The sequence below is a fragment of the Oryctolagus cuniculus genome, chromosome X (assembly GCF_964237555.1).
Source record: "Oryctolagus cuniculus chromosome X, mOryCun1.1, whole genome shotgun sequence".
NCBI classification, from domain to species: Eukaryota; Metazoa; Chordata; class Mammalia; order Lagomorpha; family Leporidae; genus Oryctolagus; species Oryctolagus cuniculus.
This window is the reverse complement of record NC_091453.1, coordinates 57,609,535-57,629,902: the sequence shown is the minus strand read 5'-3', so window position 1 is coordinate 57,629,902 and position 20,368 is coordinate 57,609,535. Positions and strand designations below refer to the sequence as shown.

Sequence of the window (20,368 nt, the reverse complement as noted above, 5' to 3'; positions counted from 1 at the left end):
TGCAATCATCAGTTAATTAAAGGCCTGAATACCAAGAGATGAAGTCCATTGGGGAAGCTATTTTTGGAGACTAGGAACATATAACAATGCTGTAAACAAAAATATTATTGCATTTAGTGGAGATACTGACTTTGCTGTGTGTCATGGATTTGTTTTGCAAACTCAATGCTTCATCTTTATATTTTGACTTGTATATATTTCCTATATTCCACTATAAACACAATTTATCGTGATACTTATGGTATGTTTTTTAAATATATTTTAAATTTTTAATTGACATGTAATAATTGTACATATTTGTGGGGTGCACCTATAGTTTGTTTTTATAATTACCATCAAGTGTTATCCATAGCATGTAACTATTTTTGTATTTTCAGAGTACAACCAATTTAAATGAATTCCAATATAAAATCTTTTGCCTAAGATTCTTCTAAAAGTTGACTTGTACTTTTTTTTAATGGCCAGAGGTCCTAATTAATGTTACAATTAAGCTATTTTCTCTTTATCTTTTTTGAAAAATTTTTTTTAAACTTTTATTTAATGCATATAAATTTCCAAAGTACGACTTATGGATTACAATGGGTTCCCCCCCCATACCGTCCCTCCCACCCACAACCCTCCCCTTTCCCACTCCCTCTCCCCTTCCATTCACATCAAGATTCATTTTCGATTATCTTAATATACAGAAGATCAGCTTAGTATACATTAAGTATGGATTTCAACAGTTTGCTCCCACACAGAAACATAAAGTGAAAAATAATAGATGATTTTTTTTAAATGATGATGAAATCAGAGCAGACCTATTGTCATGTTTAATCCCAGTGAGAGTCAAGTTGGGAATTGATAATTTCTTTTTTTTTTTTTTTTTTTTTTACAGAGGATCAGTTTAGTATGCATTAAGTAAGGATTTCAACAGTTTGCACCCCCATAGAAACACAAAGTGAAATATATTGTTTGAGTACTCGTTATAGCATTAAGCCTCAGTGTACAGCACATTAAGGATAGAGATCCTACATGAGGAGTAAGTGCACAGTGACTCCTGTTGTTGACTTTACCAATTGACACTCCTGTCTATGGCATCAGTAATTTTTATTTACTTATTTGAGAGTTAAAGTTACAGAGAGAAGGAGAGACAGAGAAAAAAGTCTTCCATCTGCTTCACTTCCCAAGTGGCCAAAACGGCCAGAGCTGGGCCGAACCTAAGCCAGGAGCCAGGAGTTTCTTCTGGGTATCCCATGTAGGTGCTAGGGCGCAAGCACTTGGGCCATCTTCCACTGCTTTCCCAGGTGCATTAGCAGGGAGCTGGATTGAAAGAGGTGCAGCCAGGACAGGAACTGGTGGCCATGTGGGATGCTGGTGCCACAGGTGGAGGCTTAGCCTACTACACCACAGCGAAGGCCCAACTTGTACTTTTAATTTCCTAAACCTACTTGATCAAATACATTATTGTTAGTCATTCTTTCAACTCACCTGAATCTTATATATAAAACACATAAGTTTTTGTTATATTTATTGATGCTTATTACTCAAAAAATGAATTATTATGAAACAATAGCTATATAAATCAGTTAAAATGATTATCAGAATTTCCAGTGTGCTCAAATTTTAGAAAGGCTGTCAGCATCTTGCTTTAGAACAAGTTGAGGGGCCAGCACTGTGGCACAGCAGATAAAGCTGCCGCCTGAAGTGCTGACATCCCATATGGGTGCCGGTTTGAGTCCCGGCTGCTCCACTTCTGATCCAGCTCTCTGCTATGGCCTGAGAAAGCAGCAGAAGATGGCCCAAGTCCTTGGGCCCCTGCATCCACATTGGAGACCCGGAAGAAGCTCCTGGTTTCTGGCTTTGGATCGGGCCAGCTCCGGCCATTGCGGCCATCTGGGGAGTGAACCAGTGGATAGAAGACCTCTCTCTCTCTGCCTCTGCCTCTCTGTAACTCTGCCTTTCAAACAAATAAATAATTTTTTTTTTAAAGAACAAGTTGACTTTTATTCTGTATCTGGATGTTCCCTATTTAGAAATATAATGGAATCAACTCTGCTGCTAGACGAAGCAGTTTTGAACACAGAACTGGCTGTTTACAAAGGCCTCGAATTGTTCACAACTCAAGATAATGTTAATGTGGCTTCACTAGATAGTTGAAATAATACATTTACTAAATTGGATGCATTAGGTAGTTACTCAGATCATAGTTGAAATGCTATAATTTTCTTTCTTCCTTTCAGTCTCAGCGACGTGTCACATTTCACCTACCAGAAGGCTCTCAGGAAAGCAGCAGTGATGGAGGACTGGGCGACCATGATGCAAGCAGCCTTCCCAGCACAGCCCATGCCCTGCCTCTGGGCTATCCTCAGGAGGAATACTTTGATCATGCCACACCCAACAACCGCACTGAAGGGGATGGGAACTCTGATCCTGAATCTAGTAAGTGACACCCTCCTAATCACTTAGCGTGAATTGGTTTACTGCCTATGCAACTCACATTATTGTAGCTACAATAACATAGTCCTGTTCATTATGTTACTGTGAATAGTAGCACATTCGTAAAAGACAAACATACAGAATTGGGTGGATTGCATACATTTAGCAGTTGATAATATTTGAAATGTGTAAGCATAGCTCATCTAAAAGACACTTATAGAATTTAGTAGTCACTTTGTTTAGACATAGGTAGGATTTTTTGTTGATTTATGTGTGTCTTTGTGAGTGATCAGCCATTTTATTTTATTCATTTATTTGTATAGGTATAAATTATTTTTTAGTTTGTATAGATTGTTTTCTAGGTTTTATTTTTATTTTTAATAGAGATAACAACTTTTGACAGTTCCTGACTCTAATACAGGAGAGTTGGTCTGAGATTTTTAATAATCTTCAGAAATCATGTACCTGTGCCATATTACTGTTTACAAAGAAATTAAATTTAATCACTTCATAGAAGGCACAAAACTCCGTTTTGCAAATTCCAAAGATGTTGAAGCCTTTAAAAAAGTGTCATGAGTTTGATATTAGCAAATTTTATTTAATTCATTATACTGAATATTGAACAAGCATTCTCAGTTCCACATAATTTTGATAAATATGAAATTAGATAAGATATATGTATCTTAGAAGAGTCCCCAAATTCCAAGAAGCTATATACAAAAAATTGTGTAGGTACAAAAGATACTACCACAGATATGTGATAGAAAAGAGTCACAGAGACAAACAAATATATCTTAAAATCTGGGACAAATAACAAGCATCAACATGTAGTATAAACTAGAAAATTTTAAAAGTTATTTTGAGCATAATGAGTGTCTGGATAAATAATTTAAATGTAGCACCTAGACTTTAGAACATAATGGCCTCCCCATAATGTTTTAGTTCTCTGTTTTTAAGATTTCAAATCATAACAGAAATGGGTTGGTTAAATACAAAGATGTAATCTATAGTCATACAATACCGATGACAATATAACATCAACCTTTTTATTGTCTACAAGTATAGACGCTTGATATAAAAGGGTGGTTTCAATATAAAAATGTTAGAGATTTTAAATGACTGAATTCAGAAAATCCTAAACATCTGCTATTTTCATGTTAGTTTTATACTTAGAATGAATGATGAACATTCATTCCAAGGATTACAAATTCTTGTATAACATGCATCACTAATCTACCTTTCGTTTACTTTGTACAACACTGCTTTATGTTTTCTGTTATAAATATGTAATTGTGATTATATTCACTATTATAATGAAATCAAAGCCAACTTCTAATAAGAAAATTGTCATAAGTAACACAAATGCAATTAGTAAAGATTTCCTTAATCTTTTCTCTTCTAAGCTATCATTTTAATTGTAAGCCTATCACACGCTGTTAATGGATAAGAATATAGAAATTATGTAAGCCTCATTCTTATTAACTATAAATAATTGATTAATTTACATATGGTATGAGTCAGTCACTAAGTTCCTTGTATAGAGGATTGCACAGCAATAGTTAAAAGAATGGTCTCAGAGTAAGTATCTGCAGCTTAAATCTATCCTTGAAGCAAACTTCCAAGCTGAGTGAGACTAAGATGGGCCATAAATGACAATAACAGAAGAATTGCACATGTTAGAAATTATAAAACAGTTAAATAGAGCTATCCTGATCTCAATTATATGTAGTAATAAGTACTGTTAAAGAAATATTCAAATGCAACATTCTTTACAGGAACTGATTTTATGTATATTTATAAATGCTAGCACAGAGTATTAGGTGACATATTTAAGGCCCTTTTTCAAGTTTGCTTATACTAGGGACTAAATATTTCTCTCATAATCATATTAACACTATTATTTTGATTATTATATATTTTCGTCATAATTCTACTACAGGATGAAGCAATTGCAAATTCCTTGTTAACAAGATTTTTGCTAAGTAGATTTTCTTTTAAAACTGGGATAGTTGTGGGAAATAAATATAGTCAAGCAGATAACACATTCTTGCTAGTTGATGTTTTAATAAATGTATGCAAAATGTAGAGATAACTAACTGTTATTGTCCATTTCTGCACAAGTCTAACAATATTGTCAGATCAGTGCTTCTGTCATTTTTGCTATATATAACGCTAAAAATCTGCTCTCCTACTAAACCTGAAGCCTAACTTTAACCCATGTTCCAAGATAATTTTTGCAAGAAGCTAAATATTTCACTTAAAATGAAGTTCTTTTATCTTAATATGGCATACCGGTGAGATTTAGGACATGGCGTGTGTGTGTGTGTTGATTAAAGAGAGGAAAAAATGACTGCTATAGCATTCACCATAGCAAGGTAATCTCTTTAGGCTAAACCGTCAAGGTGCTTTGATTCTTCAAAAAGAAAGTCTATAGCTCTGAAATAGTACAAAGTAATGGGTTTTGTGATATAGAGCAGATGCCAATAAACTGTGCCGTGTTAGTCAATAGCACCATGAGTAGGAATGCAAACTGCTAGAGGAAGTAAGTGCTGTCCTTAAGCAATGGAAGTAATTTATGCAGCTCCCATCTCTTATTTTGAAACGTATTACATCCTCAATCTGCTTTCTTTCCTGCTAATGAATTGCCCAAAATAGCACATGGTTCTGAAAATCCCTTGTAAGTTCACAAAAAGATAGAAATACAACTTTTATGAATAAGATTTTCCTCAAAATTTGCCAGAAGGATTTATTAATACTCTTTTAAAAATATAGTTCCCTGGTTGATAAAAATCTGCTGATTATATGAAGAAATTATGCAGTCTATTCTCTTAAGTCTTTTGCCAGGAATATTAACTTTCCTTTTTAAGATAAAGAAGAAACAAGCAAACTCAATCCAATTATTTTTTTTCAGTAGACATATTTATTAAAATATCCTGTCTTATTCCATTTGAAAGCTGTGTGAATTTTTATATTTCTCAGTTGCAATCTCCTTACTTTTAGCCTTTGGCATGAAGGTCAGTTAATACTACTCAATGTTTCCTAGGGTAACAGTGTATTTCAGATATATAAAATGTTTCTATAGAGAACCAAATCAGTTTTCAGTTTACCACCCATAAATCAATTCACTTGCAAAGAGAATTCTTTGAATTCTAAATTCTAAAATGAAGGGAAAGGGGCTTAGTTTAACCCATGTTTTAATTTTCTTCAACTGCAAAAGTTATTATGTCATCTGAATTTTTAAAAACCTATTCATTATATATGATCATTTCCTACATAAAATTGCTCGATCTAAAAATGCCTTAGCTGGTCTAGTGCCTAGTATTTGAGCTTAAATTGACAAAATATTGATGTGTAAAATTTTATCAAAAAGTATTTGCTAATATTTTTCTTTTATTTGCTCTTATACCATACTTATTTCTGTGATACAAAAGAAAAAATTTAGAGTTCCAAAAGCATTTAGGACTAAAGAAATTTTGTACTTAGAATAAAGAGGAATGCATTTTGTTATTAATTTAAAAATGATAAATCTTCTAGAGTATATCTCAGGTTAGCACATCTGTTTGACATTCATTTTTCTTTCAATAGATCAAGTTTGCTTAACATTCTAACACTTTACCAATTAACCCACAAAAAAGGATGTAATTAATCTTTCTCTAGCAACACACTTTGATTGATCCTCTACCAGTACCATAAACAGTTGGTTTAAAAAGTGAAAGAATAATTTGATGGACTAGAGTGCTACTCAAAGAAATGCCAAAATTTTCTTGGTCTACTAAGACTTTTGACATGAGTAACACTAGGGTAATTATTGCTTGAACTTTTCATTAGTTGAACAGCTAATTCTGAAAGTAGACAATTGTTAAATTTTTTTAAAAACTAGGGCACTTTAAAGAATTACCTAATGACAGATCATTAATACTTAGCCTTTCTTCCTTTTTTTTTTTTTTAAGATTTATTTTATTTATTTGAAAGAGTTACAGAGAGAGGTAGAGACAGAGAGAGAGGTCTTCCATCTGCTGGTTTGCTTCCCAGATGGCCGCAATGGCCGGAACTATGCCGATCTGAAGCCAGGAGCCAAGAGCTTCTTCCAGGTCTCCCAAGTGGGTGCAGGGGCCCAAGGACTTGGGCCATCCTCAATTGCTTTCCCAGGCCACAGCAGAGAGCTGGATGGGAAGAGGAGCAGCAGTGATTACAACCGGCGCCCATATGGGATGCTGGCGCTTCAGGCCAGGGCTTTAACCCGCTGCACCACAGCGCCGGCCTCCCAATACTTATCCTTTCATAGTTATGAACATCAGTTATCCAAAAGCAAAGTAAAACTATGCAAATATTTTTACATGTACATTCTGATGTACTAAATACTATAGAGAGAGTAGTGATTGTGCTAATCATCCATCTAAAGAATTCAAGGAAAAATGATTCAGTTAGTTGGAAAAAGAGGTATAGATGAGTGTATTTACAAGGACAGTAACAATACCCCAGAGGATTTTGATGTCATAGAAAAACTTTAAAATCCAAAGTCTAGGAAATGTTAATTATATAACTATTAATATGTTGTTTTTGCTTGCTGCTGTCTACCCCGGAAAATTTTACTCCGTAGACCCCCTAATATATCTTTAGAATGCATTTTTGATGGAAGCCATTCACAAACTCATGTATTAAAATAAAAAGAAAAGCAAATGCAATCATTTTGCTAATACTGTTGTATAAACAATTAGGAAGTAAATTCAATTCAAAAAAGAGGAATTTTACTGTTTTTAAAAGTTAAGTGTCCAGGGGTCGGCATTTTGGTGCACTGGGTTGACTCTCGACATCCCATATTGAAGCGCTTGTTCATGTCCAAGCTGCTCTTGCTTTCAATGCAGCTTCCTGATAATGTGTCTGGAAGACACTGAATGATGGTCCAAATACTTCTGCTCCTGCCAGATGGGATTCCTCACTCCTGGCTTCAACCTGGCTCAGATCCAGCTGTTGCAGCCATTTGAGGAGTGAATCAGTGGATGGAAGACTCTCTCTCTCTCCTTCTCTCTTTCTCTCTCTCTCTCTCTCTCTCTCTCTCTCCATCTCCCACATCACTAGACCTTTTTTTTTGAAAAATTGATTCTTGAGCCAAAGCATTCGGTCTCTGCTGGCTACATACAGAAGGTTCTTGACTTAGCAGTTTTCAACTTTACAATGTCATGAAGCAACAGTATTTTAAAAACTGTGTTTCAAATTTTGATGTTTTTCTAGGCTACTAATTTCTTGAGATGCTGAGCATTGAACACAGCTGAGTTCCTAGTCAGTCACGAGGTCACCAGGTATAAAAAAAAAAAAAAATGATGCCATTCTGTGTCCTGTGTCGCTAAGCTAGGATGTTCAGTGAGTTGTCAATGTATTTTGGACTTAAGATACTTCTGATTCACGATGGATTTATTGGGACCTAACCCCATCATAAGTTGAGGGGTCATCTCTATTTTAAAGATTGCTTACTAGAACTGTGTTAGTTGTTAGCCTGTATAATAGTGACAGTTCATGAGGAGAATGGTTGTAAAATAATTTATATCAGCTTAGGGCTGGCATGATGTAGGAGGTTAAGCCACTGCTTGAGATGCCAGCAGTGCATATGGGTGCCAGTTCAAGTTCTGGCTTCTCTATCCAGCTCCCTGCTAATGCACCTAGGAAAGCAGCAGAAGATGGCCCAAACGTTTGGGTCCCTGTGGCCCACATGGGAGATAATTGGAAGGTTCTGGCTCCTGGCTTTGGTCTGGCCCTGCACTTGCCATTGTAGCCATTTGGGGAGTGATTCAGCAGATGAAAGATCTCTCTCTCTCTCCTCTCTCTGTAACACTTTCAAAATAAATAAATAATTTTTAAAAAATCAGTTCAGCAAATCTGAAATCATCTATCTTGAAAATTTAATACATCCATTTTTAAAAAAAGATATTTAGCTATTTGAAAGTCAAAGTTACACAGAGAGAGAAGGTGAGGCAGAGAGAGGGAGAGAGAGGGAGAGAGAAATATCTTCCATCCACTGGTTCACTCCCCAATTGGCCGTAATGGACAGAGCTGTGCTGATCCAAAGCCAGGAGCCAGGAGCTTCTTCCAGGTCTCCCATGTGGGTGCAGGGGCCCAAGGACTTGGGCCATCTTCTACTGCTTTCCCAGGCAGTAGCAGAGAGCCAGATCGGAAGAGGAGCAGCCAGGATTAGAAATGGTGCCCATATGGGATGCCGGCACTGGAGGTGGCCGCTTTACCTGCTATGACACCGTGCCAGCCCCATCCATTCGTATTTTTGAGAAGTGATGTTATTATCAGTGATATCAGTTATTTGGTTGAAAGGATCTGAACACAATGTTCCTGGGTTCTAGAGGTGGAGGATGAATGCTTGCTATATTTTATTTCCTGGCCAACAGAAAACAATATATAGTGTTATGCTTCTACTTAAATAAAAAAAAATATTTCCTTCATATGGAGTGATATTTTTAAGGCAACAATAAGATCAATGTCACTGTATTCTTTTTCAAAGGGAAATCATTGCAGTCATTCATACTGTTTATGACTACCAGGTTATTTTAGTCTTTGGTGTTATATAAATAATAGTGTTAGAGAAATATCTGTATATAAACAGACCTTAAAAGGTGTTAATAGATTAGAAATAATGGCTCCACTCAAGAGTTCAACTACCTGCCATTGCTTGAGAGAGAATAAGGGACACTTGCTAGTGATAGTAGTCTATATAAGAAACAGACTTAAGCAGATGTAAACAGAGATCCAGTGGCAGATGCCCTGTGAATTGTGTTAATTTTATCATATAAACTGTTATGCCTTCAAAAAGTCAATCTTTCTCTACTCAAGCTTATGAAAGTTTGAAAATACATCACAACAAGAAAATGTGTGAAACAAATTTTATTATACTATCCTATCATATCCAACTTTCCTGTGTGGGAAATGTAATCACAATGCAGACCAATTGAAAAATGGCATCTAATTTGAAGTATCTAGGCTTTGTGAAGGCAATGAAGGATTTATACTAGAGATAATCTGAAAAAAAAAAAAGCTCACAAAGGTCATGGATCAAGATGAGAAGTATATCTTTAAAGTTTGAAACTTGAAGACGTTTACAGGATTCCATTTGGGTGACAGCTTCTAAAATGAGTGTATCTTTCGTATCTTGAATCTAATATGGATTAGATAGAGGTTTATCACTCAAAAGCAGACCACTCTAAGTAAAGCAATTTCTTATCTTGTCTTTTCTGTTTGAAAATGACAGGCACTGGGAACTTGGCACAAGCTGCCAACTGAAAGCCAATGCCATAAGGTCTAGAATGTCAGTAAGCTTGAATAACCACCTTCAGTGACAGAATAGGTGGCCTTCTCTTCACAATAAGCCTTCCTTTGCTTCTAAATTTTTATTAGGCTACCTACACCATATAATAAAGTTCATTTGACATTTATGTTTCTATTATTTATGAGCCATGAGGCAATTCATTTTATGACCTTCTTCTGTCTTTCTTCTGCTTCTTTTATCCTACTTTCACTCCTCACTTTTCTATGAGTATAGGAGATGATTATTTGCCATTTGTTCCTTCTTGTAGTTCTTTGAAAGTCAGTGTAATCAGGCAAGATGCAAGTTTTGGATGACATAATATTGAATAATGTTATCCACAAAACAAGTACTTATTTTAAAATAATTTATAAATTTTAATGAAAGAGGAACATGGTAGCAATGCATTTTTAATCTTCATGACACTTTTACATTGTGCAATAACTTGCAATTTTCATAATTGCTTGCATCAACAGAACACTTAACAACTAGTGAATATATCAAGGAATTCATTAAATAATGAATAACTATGGACAATCTGTCTTGCCAAGATTTCTGTGATTTGTTATTTTACATCTTTATTGAATGCTGAAGATTCCCAATAGAGAAGAGAAGTGGCAGTGTTTGCTGAGCCAATTTTTTCCCTGTTTTAATTAATAATCTTTTTAATGTCCTAGTTCCACTGGGCACATGAACTTTCCTGACAGTTTATTTTTATCAATCTTATATTAGAAAAATTTGTAGGTTCCATTAAGAAGTTCTAATGAGTATATATGAAACTAGCCATTAGAAGTTTTTTCTTAAAAATTCTACTCATACTTTTTACACACCTCAAAAGCTATAAGGAAGATGGTGATTTTAAATATTATCTTTTGAGTATATATTTAAATTTTCTGTAAAAGAATTTCTATTTGCACTAATAATTTTATTATAATATTTCATTTTTAAATCCGCATTAAAACTCCTTTCCCCACATGTATGGCAGATAATCTCTTTAAGGCCAGCACCTTTTTTTTTTACAGGTTTCTAATCCACACTTTGCAATTAACTTGCTCTATGACCTTGGATAGATCTTTTAACCTCACTGTGTTTCCTTTTCCTTAGCTACAAAACACAGGGTTTGCATTCATCTGGAATTTCCCTTCTAGGGTCATAATCTTGCAACTATTAAAAATCTGCAATGTGCATGTGTGTGTGTTGTCTTTTCAATTTTCTTTGAATGTTTAGAGCTCTAAGGGACCTTGACTGCCATCTAGTCCAGCCTCTTCATTATGCAAATGACAGAACTGAGATTTAGCCTTTTTAAGCAATAATGTCCTAAACTGAGATTTGATGTTTGTCATGTTCCAAAATAGAAGACTCTCTAATGTTGGTAAGCAGCTACCTTTTGCAATTTAAATGAAGCAACTCATTGAGAGTAGACTAGTATAAAATTTGAATAGTGATCATTGCCCAAGGGGAATGTTGTAATATATCCATATGGAAAACTTTTTGTTATACAAGTACGTGATGAGGATTTGCATTAACAAAAAAGTTCCCATTTAGCATCTTCTGCAACTGAAAGGGCAATTTGAGCAACATGGACTTCTAATTTATAAAATTTCTGTTAGTGCTAACCAGTTAGCTTTATTGGCGAAATTGTAAACCTGCTGAATGATAATGATCACCATGTCAGGAAAGCTAGCTACTCTATACTATTGTAACCTAACAGATTAATTGTGTGTGTGTGTATACTGCTTACAGAGAAATTGGAATTAAAAAATGAATTTTAGATGCTAAATTTCCTCTGAATATGGTGAAAAGTTCATAAAGAAAATCTCAAGGAGGAGAAATACAGAATGAATACATATATCCCCCAGTCTTTATGCTGTAAACTCAACTTTTCCTCTAAAAATCATGTCCCATTCATTTTTATGCTATTTTCACATTCTAACAGAATGATTAAGTTGCAATTATCAGGGAACTGATTTTGAAAGACTGAGTTAATAGTGTGCCATAGTCTTTATAGACAATGATTAGAATTGGAGATTGGAGCCAGTGCTGTGGCATAGCAGGTAAAGCCACCACCCGCAGTGCCAGCATCCCATGTAGGTGCCGTATGAGTCCTGGCTGCTTCACTTCCAATCCAGCTCTGTGCTATGGCCTGGGAAAGCAGGAGAAGATGGCCCAAGTCCTTGGGCTTCTGCACCTGCGTGGGAGACCTGGAGGAAGCTCCTGGCTCCTGGCTTCAGATTGGCTCTGCTCCGGTAGTTGCAGCCATCTGGGGAGTGAACCAGTGGATGGAAGGCCTTTACCTTTCTGTCTGCATCTACCTCTCTGTAACTCTGCCTTTCAAATAAAAAATAAATAATTTTTTTAAAAAAGAACTGAAGATAAAAACAAGATAACTATAGGAACTAAACATGAGCTCCATTATGCTCAAACCATTAATTTATATGAAGAACTTTGTCTTACATATAAAGTCTGTAACCTTTTATTTATACCAATTTATGACATATTAGCTTGTGGTCTAGATTGAGAAAGTCATGCTGAAATACACATATTTTGAGAAGAATAGTAAGAATAGTTGATGATCTTGCAAAGAGCATTACTTTTACAGGACAAAATGTCATCTGAGCATAGAAAAAATGGTGAGCTGTAACTGATTTCAGAAGAGTAGACTGCTACTCTTAGGTTCATTAGTAGGGTATTGCCAAGCTCTGGCTCAATATAATTTTTGTTTAGATAGTGCATATTTCCAGGGTTGGGATTAGGCTGTGATTCCCTTAGATTTACGCAAGTAGCTTAATCTAAAATTGAATTCCATGATTCTTTCCTAATTGATAGCTCTGTTAAACTGTATCTTGCAAATATCTTTGGAAATTGTGTCCACTAATGCATAAACATCTTGGCTTTAACTTGAGTGAGGAATCAATTTTACAGAGCACATACATGTTGTCTAATTCTAAAGAATGTGGATTCTTATAAAAAATCCTTTAGAGAACCTGATTTTCAAAACTAAGTTAAATATTAATAATGGATTTCTTTGCCTAATTCAGATTGTATTTTAAAAAGATGCAACATTCCTTCCTGAAACATGAACTCATCAAAGACCTGAGTCTTTGCATCAATCATTATGCTTTTATTCAGCTGTTTATGTTTAAATTGCTTTGATCCACAGATAATTATCTATAAAAGCTGCTTTTACTAGTTTAGAACTATTGCAAGCTTTGCAGTACTAATGTTTTCTAATCTTCCCCGGCCCCCAATGTTGATTCTGAATTGAATTGGACAGGAGAACAGGATATATTGGAAAATGTCACACAACTATCTGTTTTTATTCAAGTAGAAAATTGGAGTTTCAGGATTCAACCGAAATTGAGTCCAAATATTGAAATTCCAATTAAAAGTGCCATCATATTGAACTATTAAGTCTTCCCTTCTGAAGAACTAGCCATTACATTTTTGCAGAACAGCTTAACTTCTAAAATATAATATCTGAAATCCAAATATCATGGGGAAAGATCTTAAACACACTGAGCCCAATTCAATGCCCATGTAACTCTTTGAAATATCCCCTCAGGGTTTCAAAGGATATGAACTGTGGCTAAGTAAAAAAACCTTTCATCTAGAAAGATCCCATAATGCCCAACAGTCTGAAGTGAATCTGTCTATACATTATCACTCAATATAGGGTAAAAGAAGACTGCTTTTAGGGCAGAGAATGAAAAGCCACTATATAGGTGAAATTAATCACACACTTTAAACTGAATTTTCTGAGCCTCTTTACCACACTATTTTTGCAAAAGAAAAAAAAATGTAGTAAATTCTCAACAAGACCTTAAGATATCTTGTTTTTAAAACAGCTTACATATTTCTTTGTTTGCCACCCCCAGATTTTTGTTCTGAAATTGGAGAATTTTCATACTCATTTGATTCTAAATAATGCATAGAGATGTAGGAGGTACAAGTAGGTTTCATTCTCCTCTATTCTGTCTTGGCCTCCTACCTACACAAGAAAGCCTAATTGCTATTGCAGTATGTATGGCTAAATAATTATTTGTGAAGAGAAGCATACAGAGTGGGACTGGGCTACCTGTATTAGAATATCACCTCTAGTCTTATTAGTGGTATGACATTTGGTAAGATATTTAGGCACCCTATACCTCAGCTTTCCTCATCCTAAAAATGGTGATAATAACAGCAGCTACCAATACCATTGTGGTATTGAATAAGTGTGTGTAAATGTATGTCTGAGCATGTTTATAGCATTTATAAATACATATTCTCATATAGTATTTCTCAGTTTTAGGTGCATACCAACTGCCAGGGCATCTTGTTAAGGTGCTCACCTAGTAGTCTGGGGTGAGGACCTGAGATCATGTATTTCTAACAAGCCCTCAGGTGATAGGGAAGCTACTGTTCTGGGGAGCACACTTTGGGTAGCAAAGTTCTAATAAATGTATCACTGCTAACCAAAATATAGATGAGGGAGAATAGTGAAGCAATCAGCCATGACTAATCACAGTATTAAAAAGAACTCATGATAATCTGTGGTAAGGCCTCGAAAGATACTATTTCGTATTTTAAGATATATAAAATTTTACTATAATGGAGTTTATATTATAGACATTTTGGGATAAGTCTCATTCAGTGGCATAAAATTATAGGGAGCTAGTGTTATGGTGGAGTGGGTTAAGCTTCTGGGAGTGCCCACATCCCATATAGGGGCATTGGTTCAAATTCGGGCTGCTCAGCTTCTAATCCAGCTCCCTGATAATGCATCAGGGGAGGCATCAGATAATGGCTCAAGTGCTTGAGTCCATGCCACTCAGCTGGAGTTTCAGGCTCCTAGCTTTAGCCTGGCCCAGTCCTGGCTGGTAAAGTCATTTGGAGAGTGAACTATTAGATGGTAGATCTCTCTCTCGCTCTCTCTTGCTTTTGCTCTCTCACTTGTTTTACCTTTCCAGTTGATGAAAATAAATTTTAAAATCATACTAAAACAAACAAAAAGCTCTTTAAAAAATAAATACAGGAGGCCTGTGTTGTAGCCTAGCAGAGAAAGCTGCCACCAAAATGCTGACATCCTTTATAGGTGCCAGTTTTGGTTCCAGCTACTCCACTTCGGATCCAGCCCCCTGCTACTGTGCCTAGGAAAGCAGAGGCATATGGCCCAGGTACTTGACTCATGCAGGAGACCTGGAAGAAGCTCCTGGCTCCTGGCTTCGGCCTGGCTCAGCTCCAGCTATTTTGACCATTTGTGGAGTGAACCAGCAGATGGAGGATCTCTTTCTCTTTGTTGCTCTCTCTCTATCTCTAACACTACCTTCAAATAAATAACTAAATCTTTAAAAAAATATAGGGAGTTTTGAGGTGTTAATATGTATTCATTTGGTTCTTCAGTAAATACATTTTCTCTCTCCTTTCTGCACACATACATGCACATGCATGCACAAGTACACATATTATTTGTTCTGACACCTTTTATTTGAAAAACAATGCATTCCATGTTTATGTCACTCACATTTGCAGGTGACTATAAATGCTATTTTTAGTCTAGATATTTGAATATACACAAACTTCATTTCTAGGAAACTAAGATGAACTACAGGGCAGATAGAACATGTGCAAAATTGAGTGCCAGTTTTACTGTCAACTAATTGAGTCAGCAAACAAGTATGCACATGAAGTCATTATGCATTCCATTACACAAAAACAGATTAAGGACTCCTCTGGATCATGGCTAGTGTTGATTTTTCTGATTTCTGTGTACACTTATCAAAATGGGGAGGGTAAACACAAAGGAAGCCAAGAAAGTCACAGAAAGTTGATGAAAAGGGAGAAATAAATTTCCTATCGCATGTGGGGCTTGGACTGCTTTATTTGACTACTTTTGCATGTATCCCGAAGAATCTGCATTTTGTATATGCCGATTGAGTCATAAAAAAGAAATGTCCTGTTGTTAAAGTCCTAATAGTTTTAGGAAGCATATTTGCTTAGCAATTCAATGTAGATGTATTCTATGATAGGAACTTTAATTGGGTAACTGCTGATTATGTGTGAGTTTTATCTCTTCCTTTATCTCATTGCTTACTAATATATCCTAGTTTAGTTTGAAAGAGTGAAGAATTATTGACTGATTATTTGTTCTCGCATCTTGTTTTATTATCATCATTCATTTTCTTTGCAATCTCACCCTCCCAGTATGTTTTAGAAGGCTCTGTGCCTCAAGTCTAATGGACATAAAATGAAAGGAAGTTGTGTTTTTAGTATGCATGATGTTTTCTGAATATAGATGCTGAGGGAAATTGTAAGCAGATGTGTTTTCATCTCTCATGGTATATGGCTCTTTTTAGTTCATTGTGGGAATCAAAGATAGTCAAGTACTAGTCCACACTGTTGCTTATTTGAATGAAAACTGCATACAGTTGAAAATTCATTAATTACTTTATCTATCTCAAATTATTCTAAGATTCTTAAATTAACCATCAAAACTTTCCCCAGATATGAATCATTTACAATCTTAACAATAGTAACAATAATAATCATATGTTCAAACATAAATCGTTCATGTGTAAATTTACAGACTCCATAATTTTCTTTATTAGAAGTGGGCTCATAGATTTCCCAGGATAGGTTGATAATGTGTTACTGCTAACTTGTAAATCAGGCTTACCCTCACCTCACACACCACAGGCATAAGTGAAAATAAAAATTTCTCCTCAAGGTGATGATTGAAAATATTGAAATTGGAGCAAACTGTTGTGCTCTCAAAAGGATAAAATAAGAAAATTTAGAATTTTTTCATTTTCCCAAATTTTCACAGAAATGAACTACCTTTAATATTGTGTGTGTGTGTTTGTAGACATGGTAGCCCATTTTTTTTCCCTATCACAATAGCATTTCATTGTTAGGTTTTTTTTTTTTTTAAGATTTATTTATTTATTTGAAAGTCAGAGTAACACAGAGAGAGGAGAGGCAGAGAGAGAGAGAGAGAGAGAGAGATCTTCCATTCGCTGGTTCACTCTCCACTTGGTCACAACGGCCGGAGCTGCGATGATCCAAAGCCAGGAGCCAGGAGCTTCCTCCAGGTCTCCCACGTGACTGCAGGGGCCCAAGGATTTGCGCCATCTTCCACTGCTTTCCCAGGCCATAGCAGAGAGCTGGATTGGAAGTGGAGCAGCCAGATTTCGAACTGGCACCCGTATGGGATGCCAGCACTTCAGGCCAGGGCGTTGACCCACAGCACCACAGTGCCCGCCCTCCTTTTTTTTTTTTTTTTTAAATCATTGTAAGTTTTGAGTATATTTCTCTTCACAATGACTGTTTTATGTGATTCAGATCATTTCATTGTATTATTTATGGTGATTTATTGCCTGTAACTCTACAGAACAAATGCCATTTTTTTCTAAAAAAATATAGGTGAGCACAAAAATGTGTTTTAAATAAATTAAATTTGTTTTAAAGTATTTTACCTGAATTTATTAAAGAAAAGGATGTACATTTAGAATGCTGAATGCTCTATCAGAGTTCAGCCTTAGCTGATTTATAACGAGTAATTATCTAATGAAGATAGTCTTAGGCATGCATGAGAGTTCTTGAAGCAATGATTTGCAGTTTGACAAATTACTGTAGATCATATGATAATGCCTCATTTGTAATCTTTGTCCTCTGTCTTAAATCTACATATTTAAGCAAATACTGAAGTGGCTTTTAAAAAAATAATCATTTGTGAGAAAAAGTAAATGGCCCTTAGATGGATATATGAATTAATCTTTAGTGTCCTTTTTAGATTACTCTTTCCTATTTTTGGATGGAAGATTAGTTTTGTGATCAAATTAATACATACACATCTATTTGGTACTGTGTATTCGATGGACAGAACATGATTATGAAAAGGGGAACCTGCGATATAGTCTAGTTACTGTTGGCAATCTGTGTGACCTGGAAGTCAGCCATTGTTTTGAGCTTATGTTATATACTTGTCAAATAACAGGCTCACACTAGCTCCACATTTTTATGGTTCCATTTTCCTACACATGACATGTCTTTGCTTTTAAATGGCAATTGAAATTTTTTTCTACTTTTCTTCAGCTATTTACATTGATATGTAAATCTTGGATAATAACTATCACTAATAACTGATATTCATATCAAAAGATCAAATCTAAATGTTCTTATTGAATTAACAGAATAATGTGGAGTGTTAAAAATGTAACACAGATGGAAGTAAAAATCTTAGGATACCTAAAATAATCCCATCAACTAAATATTTAGGGGTATATATCTCATTGAATTATTCTGATAGACAAATACATGATATAACTTTGACAATACTATAGAATATAAAGGATACATTTAATTATCACAAGCATTAATAAAATATTTTAAAACTTCATTATAGTACTCTATGATATATATTGCTTCAGTGTCAGTGATTCCTAAGCATTGAATAACAGTAGAAAATGTCTTAAAAATTCTGATAAAACATAGAGTACTTAGTAAAAAATATTTCTAAAAATAATTACTGTAGCATAAGAAAATTTTTTAAAAAATTCACATTTTCAAGGGTAACATAAATAATACAAATAACTATTATTTTTCATGTAGGATACTCTGGGACTTCTTTATGAATGAAAGGAGGAGTTCTGATTAAATAGAAATGAATAAATATTCTGTATCATTTTCCATATGCAGTTGGCTCATGAATTATGCCATTCTATCAGTGTCTGCTGTCATCAAAAATGCTTAATGCTTTTTATTACCTTTTTTGGGCTGTTTTGAACACAGAACCATCCTTAGAACTTTAATAAATCCAAATTCCAATTTTTTCTTAGGTAGATACAAGATGAATAATGAACACTATATTTACAAATGATTCTGTTGTATTTGTTCTTCCACATATGGTTATAATTTCATACATTTTGCCAAAACTATAAATAAACACATTGATATCACCATTCAGAAATGAATTTGTTTAATAGCTGGAGAAAGTACCATTTAGACAAATATTAGAATGAAAATATATGGACTTTTTCTATGAACCTACGGAGGGCTTATACATTCTATGGGTCAAGGATAAGCCTTATTCCCACCCAGGGCTGATAAATAGAAATGACTATTTCATTAAATTTCATTGGTGGTGAGGAAGGAGGATGTGTGTGGTTAAAGCAAAGTTAATTACACAATGTTTTCTCCTTTAATACACTATGCAAGACTTGCTGTATTCAGCACAGGGCTAGTAATAATGCATTTTATTCAGAGGATTAGTATAGGTGAGAAAAAGGAAGAAATACCTTCATGTGAACCTAGTCTTTCATTGGGAGCAATTAGGAACTCTGTTCAAAACAAATACATGCACATATATTGTTTTCAAAAATGTTATGTATTTTGTGTTCTTTCTCTTAAGAAGGTTCTTAAGACCCCATGGCAATGTTATATTAAAAACCTATACTATGTATCTGACATATCCCTGAAGCTAAATCACTTTATATATCTTAAAATCAATTGAAATAGAGTTTCTGTGAAATGTAAATATACAATATGCTAGAAAAACTCATATTTTCTTCTCAAGTCATTAATATGACTACAGAAATGATGATAGCTTTCATATGATAGTAGTTTTTTGAAGTTTGTTGAAGAAATTTTTGTTTTATGTATATTCTCAACTTTTTATATTTTTACTATTGAGTGAGAACTAGACTATCATTCTTTCCTGATAACTCAGTATTAAAAAACATTTTCTCCAGAAGTATGGCTTTTTTCTGATGTTAGTATAATATTTAGGGATGAACACTTTGATAGGATTTTAAAAGTGTCTTATAGTTATATAATATAATATATTATATATTAATAGTGTCTCAAATTATATCAAATATAAATATTCTTTCTCCTCTTCTGCTTATTTTTGAAAGGTTTATTTACTTGTTTGAAAGGCAGAGAGAGAGACAGAGAGGAGATTTTGAAAGAGAGGGAGAATGAGAGAGAGAGAGAGACTCTTCCATCCATTGGTTCACTTCCCAAATAACCACAATACTCAAGGTTGGACAAGGTCGAAGTCAGGAGCCTGGAACTCCATCCAGGTCTTTCAAGTCAGTGGCAAGAATTCAGGTGTTGGGTCCATCATCTGCTGATTTCTGGGTGCTTTAGCAGGAAGCTGAATGGCAAGCACCGAGCACTCTGATACATGTTGCAGGTTTTCCAGGTGGTGGCTTAACCCTCTGTGCTACAACACCTGCGCCTCTCCATCTTGTTTCATAGCTCAATTGGAAAATTTGTGTCAAGTTTGTATTACAAAACTGATGTGACAAAGATCATTCATAAATAATGTAAGAAACAAATACCTTGAATAGGAAGCTTATTTTTTCAAAGACAAAGGAAAGAAAAATCATAGCTAAGATATATCTTAAGGAAATCAAGCTGTTACTGATTTCTGTATTGTGAATGTTGTTTGAGAATCAGCTTTCCTTCTGAGATTCTAGATCACCTTCCCCAACCTAAGTGCTTGTATTTATTGAAGACAAACATCAAGTGATGAGGAATTGTTTCAGAAACTTATTTTAGACACATAATAACACAAGGAAGAGACTGAAAACACAGTAGTTTAAAGACTAAATGTACTAGATTTCCATAGATTGATTCTAAGAGAATAACGCTTTTAAATCC

At 34.8% G+C, this 20,368-nt stretch overlaps 1 protein-coding gene across 6 annotated transcripts in view; it reads left to right on the top strand.

The window, feature by feature from the left end:
• Nucleotides 1-20,368, top strand: part of PCDH11X (protocadherin 11 X-linked) — a 754,441-nt gene that overhangs the window by 527,874 nt on the left and 206,199 nt on the right. For all 6 annotated transcript variants that reach the window (XM_070066783.1, XM_051827412.2, XM_051827411.2 and 3 more), the window contains one exon: nt 2,223-2,421. In XM_070066783.1, coding sequence (XP_069922884.1) covers nt 2,223-2,421 — 199 coding nt within the window. The remainder of the gene's footprint in view (nt 1-2,222; nt 2,422-20,368) is intronic.